The sequence below is a fragment of the Lonchura striata genome, chromosome 19, assembly GCF_046129695.1.
Source record: "Lonchura striata isolate bLonStr1 chromosome 19, bLonStr1.mat, whole genome shotgun sequence".
Lineage (NCBI taxonomy): Eukaryota > Metazoa > Chordata > Aves > Passeriformes > Estrildidae > Lonchura > Lonchura striata.
This window is the reverse complement of record NC_134621.1, coordinates 8,097,643-8,114,408: the sequence shown is the minus strand read 5'-3', so window position 1 is coordinate 8,114,408 and position 16,766 is coordinate 8,097,643. Positions and strand designations below refer to the sequence as shown.

The following is a 16,766-nucleotide window of genomic DNA, read 5'->3' as shown; positions in this document are numbered from 1 at the left end:
TGCATACTGGAATGTAAATGAAGATCTAACTTTCCCCAGGTAATCTTGCAAGCCATACACCAAAGCTTTTTGCTAGCTTAATTTTTGTAGTGTCCTTATAACTCCTGTGGAATAAAAGGAACATTTTGTATGACATTTGGGGAGTGGTTATTTTTATATATATATTTTTCACAAAGACTTGAGAGTCTTGCTCTTGAAGGGGTCCTTCCTCTTCCAACTTCTATTCTGCAGTAGCATTAACACAGTCTAAGCCTTTGGCTCATTCCTGCAACCATAACTGCTTTTTTCTATATTATTCATGGGATGGTAGAATGTCACCCTAATTTACATTCTGGAAAGCAATATTGGAATGACAGTAAAGAGCAAGAAAAGCTTGAAACTTGGTTGAGATTTCCCCAAGAACAAGGTTGTTGGTTTTGCTTTTAAGTTGCTGTATACCTATTAACAGCTGCTGCTTAAATGGGAGAGAGTCATTGTGAAACTCCAGTTGTTTTTACTTCTGATTTCAAGACACAGAAGTTAGCTGGAGGGGCAGTACATACAGGACTAACCAGGGCCCAAACCATTGCAGGAAAATATTTTGCATCAAAAGTAGGCAAATTTCACAGTACTGGAATGGAGTTTATGAAGCATTTCTTTCTAAGCAGAGTTGGTCAAAACTAGCCCCAAGTCCCTCTTCCTCAAGCCCATTCCTCCTGGAAACTTGCTTTATTCTAGCATACAAAAGATGCTCATACCTGATGCATAAAAATCCAAAGGTGCTAATTTTATCAGAACTCGAATCATCACACACAGATTATCTTTAATTCAGACTAGCTTGAGGTGATTTCATGTGGTAAATATCTGATCAAGAAGGGAAATACTTGAATTCCAGCTTACCTTGTGAACAGCACAGCAGATTCTGTAAACAACTTCTTAAGGCACTAATTAAAACCAGAAAGCTGACTTCAGAAGAAGATAAAGTGGCTCTCACTGCTTTCTAATTTGGGTCTTTCAAATAATCCCTGAATTTCCTAAAATACTACTACTTTATAGGACTTGTTTCTGATTTATGTAGGTCTTCATTGTAATCTAATTAGATTGATAGTGCCTTTAGAAAGCAGTGAACAGATACACTTTTACTTTGTTATTTTAAAAAAATTAGAATATGTATTTATTTTTACAAATCATACAGGAGAAGCATAGACTGTTGATACAAAAATCAAGCCATGAAGATTTTAACAGCCACCACAATTTTTCTTTTTTTTATAATTCTGGACTATGGAAAGAATAAAGATGATCTACAATGCAGAAGCTTAAAATAATTCACTCTTTCCAGAAATATTTCTAATTCCTGAACATCTTTAACACATGAAACATGTAAAATGAGACCAGAACTAGCAAATGCCCTTCCTTATTTTTATAGACATGTTGAGGTAAGTGGAGCACCACTGCATGGCAGCAGTCTGACCCAGTTTGAGGAACAGGAACAGTCCAACTGCAAAGAAAAGGCAGGAAAGTACATGGCTGAACTAACTTCAGTTTTAAAATCCTTTAAAAAATATGTTTCAGGAGTTTTACCTTTCATGCAACAGAAACATTGAGATTGTAGCAAAGTCTCACAAATTTATTGTAGTATAAAAACTGATTCAATTACAAATAATCAGGCTGAAGTCTTGTCAAGTACAAAAAAAGAAGTTCAAGAATAGAACACAATAAACAAGACTAGAAGTAGTTAAATATTCCTGTACCCAAGTAACGCTGAGATAATTGTTATTTACAAAATCTTGCCTAAATCTCTTGAGACCATGTTGAGCTACAGTAATTTCTCTACCTTTTTAGGAGATTAACATGCAGATCTGACAGTTGTAAACAATGAAAGGAATGTATACAAATATATGTACATTGAGGCATAGTGCTTTGAAAGGACTTTGTTCCCTGTGGTTGAAGTGAAGAATTGGTTTTAGTCATTTAGACTTTGAAGGACTTGTCGCATCTTCTCTGTGCCCCCTCCCACCTCACGTTATTTGTTTGAACAAAACAGTCTCCTCAGAAAACAGCAACTGTACTGTGGAAGTTGTCACAGTTGGTTGTTACAAAAGGACTTCTTGCTATGTGATCCACAAATTAGAGAGAAAGAGAGCAAGAAGTCCCCACTGAACAGTTTGTGCATTGAATGTTCTGAATGCCCTTACTGGACAAGCACCAAACAAACCCACATTTCAGCTGTGGAGAGCAGTATAATGACAATAGATATATACATTATTTTAAATAATTATAAAAATTCAATATACAATGGCTCTGAATATACAATAATGTGGTAATTAAAAAAACCCAAACAAGCTATGGTGAGAATACCACCATTAGGCACAAAGTATATCTGGTGTTGGCAATTTTAAGGGAAGTCCAAAGACAGACCATTTATCGTTTGTCTGGGTATTTCAAGATGAATCCCTTCAAGATAATGCAAGAACCTATTAAAAAAAAAGTAAAAATTATTGTTAAGTGAACAAAGTTATTTCCAAATATAAGGCAATTTTATTACTTTGAGAGACAAATGTCCACTTTCCTTGCCTAGAATTACTTGACAAAATATTTTATTAAAATCCTTAACTACCTTCCATAATGAAATGTAGCAAGATTTAGGAAAACCCAAACTTACCTTCTTTTAGCCTTCCCTTGCTCTTTAAGCTTCTCAGACCTACAGATACTGCGGAGAGTGGGGAGGTATTCAAGGGTACTGGCTTGCTTATTGCCCAGGTTTAAAGGACTTCTGGAAAATACAGTTTCGATGACAGCCAGCCTCTTCTGTGCTTTTCTGTAAGTGCTAAAACAGAGAATGAAGCTTTATTTTTTCCTATACAAGAATGTGCACTGATGATTTTATTTCTTTAGGATCAAAGCCACTGGTTTAAAACTCCATTAAATTGATGTCCAGAACTGCATCCCAATGGATCAGATGTCTCCAGCTTCTAATTGTGTGCTGCTTACACAGCATCACAAAGCTGCACCTGGACAGAAACATGAGGGCCAGCAGTTTGTTTGGCCAAAGCTCTTGTCTTAATCAGGAGTCTGATCTGGTGAGCTCTTCAGTCTAGATACAGATCTGAGGTTCAGTACAACCACAACTGAAAGCATCTGTGGTCTTCAAAAATAAAAAGCATTATGCAATTGGTATTTGCCAGAATATCATTGTCAGGTCCAGGTGTCTAACCCATGACATAAACCTGGTTACAGGATGCATGGTCAGATCAATTCTGCCATTGCTCCTCTGGGTACTGACTTGCAGAAGAAAGGCTCTAAGCCATTTTCCTGTTAAGACTTCTGAATGGCTAAGTACCCATTGTGCCAATTTTACCTATGATGACTTGTTTATGTTAAAAACAATGTTCCATGTTCACACTTGAGAGTATTCTTTGGTCTTTTAGAATGTATTAAAGGTTATTCTTTGTTAGCATAAATTATTACAAAGAATTTACTTTGGATTTTGTTAGGTTTTCATCAAGCAACACTTACCAACACACTTAACATGAGTTCAGTATGAGCAGGTGACAAATTTACATGTTTGCTACTTGCAGAATCCCATCTGTCTTGAAAAAGCCATTCCTTTAGGGTTCTGTTATTCTTTTGGGGGTGGTAGTGCTGTTTGTCCATTTTTAAAGTAACTAGACTAATGCCACCATTCCTTAACAACATTAGAGTCAGGCTGTTTAAGAAAAGTCAATCTTGCAGATTGACAAGAAGTTAATTTAAGGTTGTAAAAGCACAATGAACAATATATTGCAGTGTTTTGAGGCATACTGGCAACAGTCATCATGGTATAAATCTTTATACATCAATTCTGAAGGTCCTACACCCTGTGAAATGCTCTTCTTGACAAATTACTGCATTACACTCCAGAAATATTAACAAAGTCTTACCTTGAATCAGGTGCCTGACTGAAGGATATGCAATTCCTTGTGTTTGAGATAGGCAAAGTAAGTCCCTTCAGCTGATCACTTTCAGGTGTTTTACTGGTAGTTGAAAAGGATGCCAAATTTTGTGAAATATTAACAGAACTTTTAGTGAAGCTGAGTGCTTCAATAGCTGCCTTTATTTCACTACAGCTCTGGGAACTCCACCAATCAGTATTTTCTATACTAAACTCATCACAAAGACCATTTCTGATTTTGGCATTTGTCCAATGAAATTCTTCACTTTTAGAAAACTCTAGTGGTTCCCTGGTGTTAGTGTTTACACAGCAATCCAGGAAGGACATGTTTTCCACAAACTCAGTCAGTGAATTCAGGCACTGAAAAACAACTGCAGACCTTCTTTCATTTACTGAGGTTTTAGCTTTAACTTCTTTTTGTTCTTTATGCACCAGCAACTTTGATTGTTTTTTATTCATTTCAGCATATGACTTAGGACTGTCTGATGGTAAAGTTATGAATTCAGCAGAATAGTTCAGCTCAGAATCAAATAAGTCACTATCATCCAATAGCTCAAGCCTTTTCTGAGCCTTTGTCTTTTTAGACCTTTTCCCAGGGCTACTCTTTCTAGAGCAAGAACTCTTAGTAGATCTGTCTTTTGAAGAAACTATAGTAGTCCTTTCAAGTGTAGACTTTGAGGCTTCAGACTGGTTTGACAGAACTTGCACTGGTAAGGGAAGAATAAGTTCAAGATTACTATATACAAAATCCACATGCTTCATCTGGAATTCTGTGAGGAGCTGCAGCAATTTATTCCATTCCTCCATAGTTGTGATTTTGTGCTGTAAAATAATAATATGAAAGCTTTATCAACATATTAAAATTAATTTATTTAAAATAAAAAGGTTATTATAGAAAATCTCACACTCCTGGCTTTGTGCTAATGAGGTGAGGGACTGTTTTGCTTGCAGGAGACCACCCCAGTTCAGATTGTACCTAACCATGGAATTGTCCAATTTCTACAACAAACCTTTTCAGAGATTTGCTTCTAAGATGATGCTATTCCTGGTGATGGTTATACTCAGTTGTCTGACAATCATTCAAAGTATTACCAAATCAACTACAAAAATACCTTAAGAAATGTAAACAAATCTTCTGAAGGCAACAGAATGTTCTTGAGGCCAAGCAACGTCTCTACACAGCCTGTATCACATTTTGGAAACTCCTGAAGATGTGAATCATCAGCTTGAGAAAATTCCACCTTGGAATCCTTACTCTTTGCAGGATGAATGACATTATCTGACTTCCTTGTCTCTTCTCCTGCACAGAGATAACAGGCTTTACTTGAAAGGGAACAACATAAAATTGATTTTCCACCTCTTTGCCTCAATTCCTGGCACAAAGGATGCTGTAACTGTCACCTCTTGCTGTGGTGCTGGTGGAACAGAGCAGCTGAAATGAGACATCCCTATGCCCACATCACTGCTGTCAGTGCTACCAAACTGCTCTCCTGCTTCCCACGTAACCTTTCAAAGAGGCTGTGCCTTGCTTGTCTTCCCTGCCACTCCCTCACACCCCTAAACTCTTCCTGAACCCTTTGGGATCAAGTTCCTACCCCTGCCTGCTTGCCAGCTGTCCCACTTTTAGCCCTTTTTCAGCTATGCTTCTTCTAGGTGAATTGCCTACAGCTATATAGATAAAGAACTGCAAACTCTGAGGAAAATCACTACTGGTTTCCTTCTTTGCCTAGTTTAAGGAGATAAGTACCATATTGACAGGCAATAAAACCCTCAAAATTAAGTTCCTTAAGTACTAATACAAGGCTTGGAAGTAGCTAAAAATAGCAGAAGCATCCTCTCCCCAAATTTAGGAGTCTTACAAGAAGTTACCATTTATTCATACATGTCTAATAATGCTTCAATTTAGTCAAAATCATGTTTAGATAAATATTTTTAAAATATTAAATTAAATCAACATACCATGGAGTGCCAAACACTTCTCTTTCAAGCATCCACCTCCACTTCTAACCCAGAACTGTAAGCACAGGACACTTTGTCTGATATCACAGTTATTTGTGGTCAGGAGAGCAGCCAAGTCTTTCACATCTGTCCGTAGGTTCTCAGCCAGGCACAGAGCTTGGAGGTAGCTCACAGAGTTTAACTAAACAAGAGTTACAGAGACACTGAAACAACTCCTGCCAGTCACACTGCAGGTAGTCACACAAGAGCAAATTATTCTATTTATGCTTGCAATACATTTTGCCTTTTAATACAGACGATTAGTTTATTAAATTAGATTACAGTTAGATTAAAACCTGTAAGGAAAAGCAAACTACCCAATCTATGTAGCCCATGTCAGAGAATTAAGTTCAATTTAGAAATAATTAAAAACAAACACACAAACATATTCTGCTTATGGTCCTGAGGCTACCTACACTTTGCTTCTCATCACCAGTGATCAGCTTTTACTGAAATATATTAATTTTAAAGGTTTTTCTTGCATTCTTTCTTTTAATTCTGCAATTGCCTGGAAGTCCAACAGGTTTTCAGTTTCACATTACAAAATTTCACCTTCTCAGTAACTAGGTCCTTCTGATTCTCATTTATTTAGGTTTTTCACCTAATACATAGGTGCAAATAAAACTATTTGCTGCACAGAACTCTAGTGTTTACATTAAAGGAATAAGCCATAATACTTCTAAAATAACTGCTATAATTTTTAATGAATGAACCAGTACTGGCATAACCAACCTTCAGATCAGAGGCATCAGATATTTATCTAAATACATTCTAAAAACTAAATGAAGTGATTAAGTGATGTTCTTATTGTAACTCTCAGCGCCACTAAATTGTTTGGAAAATAAATCTTCCATGCTATTAAAACAGCTTCTACATGTAAAGATAAATACATCCTACATCCTTACATAAATCTCAAAGACATGTCTGTCTCTGATCAAACAAATATGTTACATCAGAAATATATAAACCTACCCCAACATTTAAATTTCAAACTGAAATCAGCTGACAATTACTTGCTTAAGATGTACCTGCATTTCCAGGCACAGACTTACCAAGGAAGGGGTTTTAAAGTTGATCTCTTCAAAATAGCCATCAAACATTAAGCTAAATGTTGGATCTATAAAGAGAGATCAGTGAACTGTCATGACATTATGTTCAAACCTAGTTATTTTCTTTATCCATTAGAGCAGACACTACCTTTATTCAACACTCAGATACTTGCTTTACAGTCTCCACTCATTTAATTTTGCATTTAGGAGCAGTATTCAACCATCACCATTTACAGCCTCTAATTAAAAGTGGTTGTTCTGTCTGTAAAGTCTAATTACTGTCACAAACATTACTCACCATTGGTGGTAAGAATTACAGGTCTCTTTGCAGTTGCCATGAATGTCTTTATTGCACTTAGGAATCCTGCATCTTCATCAAATATTATATCCACCTACAGAAAACAAACATAGTATCAATAGCTTCAGCAGCAGTTACAAGCTCTGAACAGTCACAGTACATTTCATGTGAATTTTACCTCTTCAAAAAGAATGAGAGATGTTGCACTTTTCCTGTTGTGTTCTCCTCCTTCTTCTTTGTTTATTGACTTAATATGAGCATCTTTCTTTACTTCCAATGAATTCTGAGTATTTCCTGCAAAATAATTGAGCAGGAAGGAGGAGTGAAACTATTTAATGCTTTCCAGGTGCTAGCTTCAAATATCCCCCATGTATCAAATACTTAAGAGAATTTAATCATTTCTCCACACAGCTCCACATACATGGTGTAGCATTTCCATCTCCAAAGGTAATTCATTATTAAAACGGAATACCTTACCTCCAGTTTTTTCTTCAGATGTTGATTCTCCACCAACATCTTTATGTTTGGCAGAAATTTTGAAGTAGTTTGCAAGTGTTTTAGAGGGCAAGCTTCGTTTTAATCCTGCTCCTTTTGGTGACAGCGGTGGTTTTCTTGGAGAAATAACTTTCTTTGGAGAATACATTTTTTCTGCAAGGCATGTTTTATATTAAACTTCATCTGGAGACATATCAAACTGATATTTCTCAGACAAACTTAAAGTAAAACCCATTTTTTATCTGTGGTAAACGACAGATTTACTGTGCTGATTTTTTGCTTGTTTTCCTTTTCTCTTGTTATAGGAAAAGCTTTCTGTTCAACTTTCTATTCAAATGCCACAACATTTGCTCCACCACTGCAGAAATAATGTAATCAAGAGTCAGTATTTTAATAAAGTCATTATTTAATTTGGTCTGTAGTTGTGTTAACCAACAGACCAGCTCTTACTATTATGGCCAGGTAAGCTAAATTTGCTATCTTTTAAAAAACAACTGATATCTAAAACTTGTTTTGGGAATTCAGTCTTTAACAACCTTCTCACCTCTGTAAAACCCACCCCATAATTCAGACAAAACAAAGAACCCCAGATAAGAACCACGACACTTACTTGGTGACTTGGTAGTGCTACAACTGTTAAAAAAGCAAGGCTTGTGTGCATTCACACCTTTTTTGTCCACTTGATGAGACTGAGTAGCTTCTTTCAGCTGAGACAGAATCTGCCTCCCACTACGCTGGCAAGAGGCATTGACTTCAAATATCTGCAATGGTATTTAATTTACAAAAAAAAAAAAAAGAAAATTCAATTGTAGACATCTTGTATTACAAATGCTTTTGTATTATTAGCTATAAATAAGAAAAATGCACTGAGGAAAGAAAGAACTCCACACACCTTAAACCCAAGCTCCTGAGCACAAGCATACACTGCAGCAGTTTTCCCCACTCCTGGTGGGCCAGTTATCAGAACCGTGTTGCAAAGGGTTATTTCTTCCTCAATATCAGATTTATTATCTTTAAAGTCAAGGCTGCTTAAAGAATCTGTAGAATTATTAAAAAGAAAATAAAGGATTAGTATAATTCTTTGCAAACTTTCAACAAAAGAGAAGCTACATTAATTCTGTCAGTACCTTCTTGCTCTTTGTCCTCCTTTTCCCTCTTCTGATTTCGTTTTTCTTCCAAATCAGCTCTCTTTTTCCATTCTTTTAACCAACTATAAAAGAAAGGAAGAAAACTGGAATAAAAATTGCTGGTGAATTAAGTGAACCAAATTAAGATGGAACAGAGCATAAAACTAGGAGACAGCTACTTGCTACCCCACAGAAACCTATCAAGTCCTTTCAGATAAAAGCAAAAAAATATTCAGGATTTGATTCTTTTGTAGAAAAGGTTTCCTTTTTCATTCTCCATTCTGTTAGCCGATTGGTATAAAAACAAGTAAAATTTAACTGAAAGCAAAATGTGTTAGGTGGACTTCAGTGTTAAATTCCTATCAAAAGAAGATAGTACAGCAAGGTCAAGATCAGGATGCTTGTAGGGAAGTACAGACAAGTACTGCTCTCTCAGTGCTTGAGCATTATCAAGTAAATGAGGTTTTGAGTCAATTTTAGGAATGGATCCATGTCCCAGTTTCTGACCTGTGCAGCCTTTCAATTTCTTTCTTGTTCCCTACAAGTTCACTGGAATCTTGAGGCTGATATTTTTCTGTCCAGAGCATATCTTCCTTTTCCACACCTACAGAAAAAATATTATCCATTTTTAAACAGTTCTTCATGCAATAGAATTCACCAAATCCAGAAGAGTACCAGGACTAGATTTGATTTTTGCATCACAGTGGAAAGCTGACATATATCACACATACACTTCCTCAATGCAAAGATTAAAATGAGACAGGAGATGCAGTTACCTGAAAGTGCGCTTGGATCTGATAAACACCCAGGGTGTTCTGTCACACTATCTGGTTTCTGGGTCTTGTTTTTTCCCAAGCGTGTGGTTTGTCCTGTCTCTGCCTGTTTTTCTCCAGATACGGGAGGAATAAGGTTCCTCGAAACTCTTGATTTCATTTCAGTCTCTGTACCTTCAGTTTGTTTTCTTCTTTTTGATTTACGGTCTTCTGTTTCTTTCCTTTTCCTCTTCGTTTCCTTCCAATTGTCAGGATGTTTCTCAACTACATCAAGATCTGCAGTGCTATCTCTGCTTTCTAAGAAAAAAAAATTACATCCATTTAAAATTTCAGGCTATGTCCATTACTACTGCACATTTGCTTGAGCCATATTTGAAGAATTTGGTCAAAATAACCTAAAATGTGAGAATCAATTTATTTCCAACAACAGTATTCCTTCAGTAACATTTTTTTAATTCCCTGTTGTTTTTTAATGACAGAGAGAGTGAGGGTGGTTTTCTCCCTACATAAATTCCTAACCTTGTGTACTGCTTTCCAAAGCCAACCTCTCAGTTTGCTTTTTCAGGAACCTGGAGTAGTATTTTCTCACTGGAAACTGAGAATTAGAAGTCACAATCTCATCTAGCAAATCCTTGTTGAATGCATCAGGAAAAGCTGGTCGGTGGCCTGAAAGCTAGAATACACACACAGAGAATTACTCAAAGACTTTACAAAGAATGTTTTGCATAATTTAAACTGGCAATATCTTGTTAAATTCAGAGATTAACATAAACTGTTAAGAACTAATGAGAACTGCCTAATGGTAAGATGCAAAATGAGTAACTCATACACAGAGCAATTAAAAAAATATAAACAAATTACAGGATTGAAACAAATTCTAACAACAGGAATTATTAAAAAACATAACTCCAAACAAGTATCAAAACAATTTGAATTTAAAGTACTAACCGCAGGTGCAGAACAATTTCCAGTTAGTTTTGAATTCACAGTGGAAAATTCACCAAGAGAGAGAGTGATTTTTGTGATGTTTGTGACTTCAGTACTCAGTTCCCTCAGCTTAGTTAATAGAGGACATGATGGTGATTGCAATTTCCACATTGAAGAACCTACAAAAAAGAATCCCCACCAAAAACAAAACAAGAGTTAACTTCTATTCTAGGGAAAACAAATGGGCTGGTCTTCTCTCTTTAGTGAAGTATTTTGCTTTTGTCAGAAGGAAACAGTTTCTGTCCAAATCAGACAAACACATTATGTACATTTAAACAAAACCCAAAAGCTTAACACAAGCTTACAGTCATCCTTCTGCTGTACATGGACAACAGTCTTAAAGCAGGAACTTGCAAGAGAGTATGCTTCCATTGCTGCTGCCTTCTTTGCAATCTGCCTTTTCAATGACTCTGGCAATCCACTCATCAGGAATTCCCGTTTCGCTCTGAACGGATCACCGTCTTGAGAATTTTCAGATGCATCTTGGCTTTAATGAAAACAGAAAAGAAAAAGAAAGAAAAGAAGATAAATTTAATCACATTCTCTTCCAAGCGAGTTGAAGATAGTCTAGCAGAATGGCTAAAATTAATTTTAATGTGGTTAGTTTGAAATTAATTCTGTGTTAAAAATTTTAATCTAAAAAAAATTCTCTTTTGGTTTTGTATTTTTATATGCAATTTGGGATTTCTATTTCATCAGTCATAAGCTACATTTCCAGACATGTAATATGGTTCTGAAATGGTTGAGAAACTCTCCAATAAACTCCTAAAATTTTGCAAGCAGATTAAAATATTAATCAGTATAAAAGTCATGAATATTTATAGCACATTTCAGTAAGTATATTTAAATCTGTAAAATGAGAGAATGTTAACATAACCTTGAAACGTATTTTGATGTTTAAGCAACTGCACTCTTGACAACTGACCTGCTTTCATCAAAGATCACAATTGGTTCACCTGCAGACCTCTGCACATTTTTGCCTAGGCAGGAAGGTGGAGATCCCAGTTTCCCTTTAAAAAGGTAAAAAAAATCTATCATTAGATTAACACTGATACAAGATTCTAACCTTGCTTCTGTGTTCACTACCTGTATGTTCCATTTAACATTATCAGGGAATCTCCTTTTCTTAAGGGAAAGTTGAGTATTTTAACAAAACGCATTATACCTTTGTTTTTAATTATTTCCTCAGTACAGATGCTATTTTTTAACATTAGGGAAAAAAAAGGAGATGCAACAAAACATGGTATATGGTGACAATTTTTCAAATAAACAGTTTTCCCTGAATGAAGAAAAAGCAAAACAACACATGTAAATAACCTCTTCACTATTAATTCTTATAAAACTGGAAGGTATATATTGGAATATTAAATAAAGACAAATCAGAAGAAAATATTAATATACTGCAAAGGCAGCTTTATGAAGTAAAGTTACAATAGTCAATGATATAAAAAGTTTCTGTAATAAAAAATAAACACATCCAGTAAAACCCAGTTACCATTGGAGTTCTTTGCAACCTTCAAGTTTTTAGACTTCTTCCCCAAAACATCATTTAAGCTCCGAAGTTTCTTTTCCTTCACGCTCTGCTCTGTAGCTGTGACACTATCCACGTTTGAACCTAGAATTATTACTGATTCCTAGAGGGAAAGCAAATCAAGTAAGAAAGGCAACATAAATTTTCCTCCTTTATTAACAATACATTGCAAATAATCCACCTTAGCTTGCAAACACTTCTAGTAAAGACTCAAGTAGGAATCATTTGTGTTGCTTATATCAATAACAAATATATCAAAATATCCTCCCCCCTCCCCCACAATACAGCCTTACATCACTTTTTTCTAATTTCTTCTTCTCAGCAAGAGCTCGCTGCCGAGATGAGCGCCTCACAGGAGCTGCTGGGTCTTCACTCATTTTTGATCTGTTCTGCTGTATAGCCTTTGCTTTTTCAATCAGCTGCTTTGCTTTAGATATGTTTTTAGAACTGTTTATCTGTTAACAAAGAACAAAAAAACTGAAATAGCAATTAATGGCACTCTCTTCACTAAGTACTTTGCATATAGATATAACTTTTCACTTTTATAGAAATTGGCAATTGTTGCAAAATTTCTTTGGTATCAAAAAGAAAATGAAATAATTGAAAGGACAATCAAACCAAGATGATATCCACAGTTCTCAAAGGGGAGGGAAAGCCCTGCAAGGAGATCTTCAATTTTTTTCATGGAGCAAATATGGGCACTGACATTCTTAAGCCTCAGCTGTTCTGCTGTGCCCAAACACTGTCACAAATCACTGGATCATTTAGGTTGGAAAAGACCTCTGAGATCAAGTCCAACCTCTTGATGGTCACTACCTTTTCAACTAAACCATGGCACTAAGTGCCACATCCAGTGATTTCTATATCCCATCCTGAGAACCTGTAGCTCAGGAGCATGCTATTTTATGGATTTTTTCTGTTTTGAAAGGTGGATTTTTACTAATAAAACATGTTTTAAGATCTAAGGTACAAGAAACTATCTCAAATTTCATCATAAATGAGAGTATATTCCTTTTCCATAGGACAGCTGGGAACTGTCATATTGTATTATTACACAATACTGAATACACCACAATTATAACCATATAGGAAATTACAAAATACTGACACCAATTGTTACATAAATTACCTTTGTGTTTTTGGAGTGAGACTCTTCATTTTTCATTGCTTCAGCTTTATTTGATTTTGTAGCTGCTTTGATACGTGTAAACCTCATTCTAATTAGGGAAAAAAGTATTACGAAATTATTACTGCTTAATAAAGGGAAATGTTACTCTCAATTTAATTTTCAAAACCTTTAAAAATACAGTGCTGTAAACAGAAGCAACTCTCCAACTGGTGGATGAGGTTTTTTTTGTTGCTTGGTTGGGGTTTTTTTGATGTCTTTATTACAAACAAATTTATAGTCAGCTTTGGTTCTTCTCTATTTTTACCCACCATGACCTGTATCCATGCAACTTTGCTATACAATCCATTTATAATTATGTCTTATTTTCAAAATACTTGCATACAATTAATGGGCAAAGGTAGAATAGACTCTAAGAAGTTTACCTTATTGGGCTGCTTCCATCAAAGGGCACAGTAATCACCTCAGCTCTGTACATGTTGCTTTTCTTGCAGGATTGTCTGTGTGCTTTTGGGGTGGAAGTCTCTAATGGACTTAATTCATCTGCAGAACAGGCACTTCTATTCCTGGGCTTTTTAGGTGTAATGTTTGTTGATGTTTTGGTTTTCTGCTGCCTTAAACTCCTCCTTAACTCATTCACTTCTGGACTTGATAAAATTATTACATCTAAGGTGTTTTCCGCAGTAACAACACTAGGACCCAAATCCTCTTCTCCAGTATAATTGCTGGTGTTTGACACATCAGTTTCCTTCGTTTTTGAAGCCTTCTTTCTTCTGTTTCCTTCTTTCTGAACCTTCCTAGATCTTCTGGATTTAGTTCTATCACTTTTAGGTTTAGAATGTGTACATTTGTCCACATAATCTTCTGGTACTCCACTTTCTAATCTTTTATTTGAAGGAATGACATCTCCAGATTCCTCTTTTTCTTTTGAGCACTTTGCAGCAGCTTGCTTTTGTTTTCCAGGTGCCTTTTTAACTCCACTTTTTGTTACATCTGCTGTTGGTTGTTTAAAAGCTTTCATAAACTGATGCTTTTCTTCCAGAGTACATTTTGGCCTCAGAGAATCCACCCCTCCAGTCTCCAGTACAGCCAGCTCCAATTCTTCTTCCTCAATAACGACGTTAGATTTTCTTTTCTGAGTCACCTGTTCGGTTTGCTCACTGTCCAAGAGGGCTGGGCTGCTTTCTTTTTCCCCTACACGTCCTTTCTGCTTCAAAAAAATGGAAGCTATTTTCCTAGAGCCTTTCTGCTCCTTATTTGAGGGAGGTAATTTGGGGGGAATGGAATGAACTTGTGCCAGGACAGTCACTGTTCTGAGTGGCAGCTGTTGGGATTCCTCACACTTTTCTGGGTCACTAACACTATCACTTTTGTCCATTTCATTTGCTGTACCAGAAGTGTCCATTGCTGGCTTTGTGTCTTCTTCAACATTATTTTCTCCCTGACTTCTCAAAAAGTCCTCAAATGACACAGTTATTATACAATTATTTACCTGGGATGTCCCATCATCCCTAGGAACCTCAAAACTGGAATCACCAATAGCAGCATCACACTCTGCTACTGCATTTGTCTTATCTTCAGTTTCCTTTTTACACATTTCATTAATCTGGTTTTCCAGTGAAGAACTTTCAGACAAATCAGTATTTACTTTGTGCTTCCTTTTCCTTGATTTTTTTATCCTATTTTTTGATCCATTTGTTTCACAACCAAAGTTTTTTGCATTTTTTCTCGAGGGGATAAGGTTTGGGAGGTTTTCTCTTTGACTGTTATCTTCTGCTAATTCTCCTGCACATTTTTTGTCCTCTAGAGTACAAGAAGCAATAAAGTCATTACTGTCTTGTTGCAGTCCTCTAATTTCTCTGCTGTCATCACTACTAATTTCTATTTCAAGGTCATTCTCACATTCTTTAACTTCTTTTAGCATATGACTTAAATTGTTTTTTTTCCCTTTTCTCTTCTGCTTTAAAAATGGCTTGAAAGATGATTTACACTCTTTATCATCAGTGTCCAACAGTGTTTTATTTTCTCCAGGTCCTACTGCGAATCCAGCATTCTCAGCGGCAGATGTCTTTTTAAAATAATCCAAGATGTTGTTGGATTTTGGTGATGACAATGCTTTATCCACTGGTTTTGCTAATGGTGAAAAATACCTTGTGATCGTTTTTGCAGAAGCATCTTCCTCTCGCCGCTTCTTGCATGGCTGTAAAAGGTACAACACGAATCTTAGTTTTAAAAAACTTACGATGACTTACACAGAACTTTTTTAGAAGACAAAAATTCATGTTAATGTGCACAGACTGGGCATGCATGAACTCTATCTCCATGTTTTCACATCTACACCTGAAATAAAGATTCTGCTGTTTCAGATAAAAATCCTGTTCTGAAACCTTGAGATGGTCAAAACTGAATGGGATTACAAGGTCTTCAGAACAGCTCTGCAGAGATTTCACAATACTGGAAGACTGAAAGTCTAGGTCAATTCAGATGATCAGCCTTGAGATGCTCCCCAGAGCTTCTGTGCAGCATTTAAGAGGGAATTCCAACGTCACTTAAAAAGGTCTGATCCTATCGTAAACATGTGACACATCTTAGGAAGACAGCGTACCTCTAAGAGTACTTAAAGAAAATGAACACAAGAGAATTCTTATCTCGTATAATGATTCAAACCATGAAAGAGCATTTACTTCTATTTTGGCTCATAAAGACTTTTATAACTCCAGGCTTACCAGAAGGTGAACTCCTCGGAAATCCCACCCTCTGAAGCAGGAAACCTCTCTTCCCAGAGCCCCTCGAATGCCATTAATGACAGCCCGGCCCGCGGGGCTGCGCCGAGCGTCAGCAGCGCCGGGAGCGCGGCCCGGGCGGGCGGCCCCTCACGGCCCCCGGTACCGCGGACGGGCCGGTCCCGGCAGAACCCAAAGGGGCGAACGCCGAAAGAGGCGAACGCCGAAAGGGGCGAACGCCGAAAGGGGCGCCCCCCGCCAGCCGCAACCCCTCTGTCCGCCCTCACAGCGCGACCCCGGCCCGCGTCCCCACCTGAACGTCGCCGTCGTTCCCGGGGAGGACGGGAGAGGCGGCCGCCGCGGCCACGGCGACCCTGCCCACCATGCCCCGGCTGCAGCGGGCGCGGAGCCCTCCCGGCTCGCTCGGGGCGGGGAGCGCGGAGCCCTCGGCCCCGGGCGGTGCCTCAGGGACGGGGGGCGCGCGCCGCCGCCATGGCCCCGATGGCGCCGCCTGACGGGCGCGCGCGCCGGGCGGGCGGTAAAAGCGCGCGCGGGACCAGATTCGGATCTCCGCGCGGAAGGCGGGGGGCGGGGCCTCGGGCGGCGCCCGCGTGACCCGCGCCCGCTGCCCAATAGCCGCCCGTCGTCCCGGTCACGTGACGCGGACGGACCGGCGCGCGGTCGCCCCGCCCCTTCTCCGCCGAGGCCGCGCCCCCTTGTGCCCGCTCTCCCGCCTTCACCGCTGTCAG

At 37.9% G+C, this 16,766-nt stretch overlaps 1 protein-coding gene across 1 annotated transcript; it reads right to left on the bottom strand.

Moving 5' to 3' along the window:
• Window positions 1-1,591: 1,591 nt before the first annotated feature.
• Window positions 1,592-16,430, bottom strand: ATAD5 (ATPase family AAA domain containing 5). The gene is made up of 23 exons (XM_021537738.3): window positions 16,331-16,430; window positions 13,720-15,494; window positions 13,298-13,385; window positions 12,462-12,623; window positions 12,133-12,271; window positions 11,563-11,647; window positions 10,943-11,124; window positions 10,599-10,756; window positions 10,170-10,323; window positions 9,654-9,947; window positions 9,385-9,481; window positions 8,878-8,960; window positions 8,643-8,788; window positions 8,361-8,511; window positions 7,733-7,903; window positions 7,434-7,549; window positions 7,256-7,349; window positions 6,961-7,025; window positions 5,870-6,050; window positions 5,023-5,210; window positions 3,900-4,732; window positions 2,642-2,806; window positions 1,592-2,453 (listed from the first exon to the last, which is right to left on the bottom strand). Exons 1-23 carry the CDS (start codon window positions 16,400-16,402, stop codon window positions 2,375-2,377), a joined length of 5,478 nt encoding a protein of 1,825 aa, XP_021393413.2. The 5' UTR covers window positions 16,403-16,430; the 3' UTR covers window positions 1,592-2,374.
• Window positions 16,431-16,766: the final 336 nt, after the last annotated feature.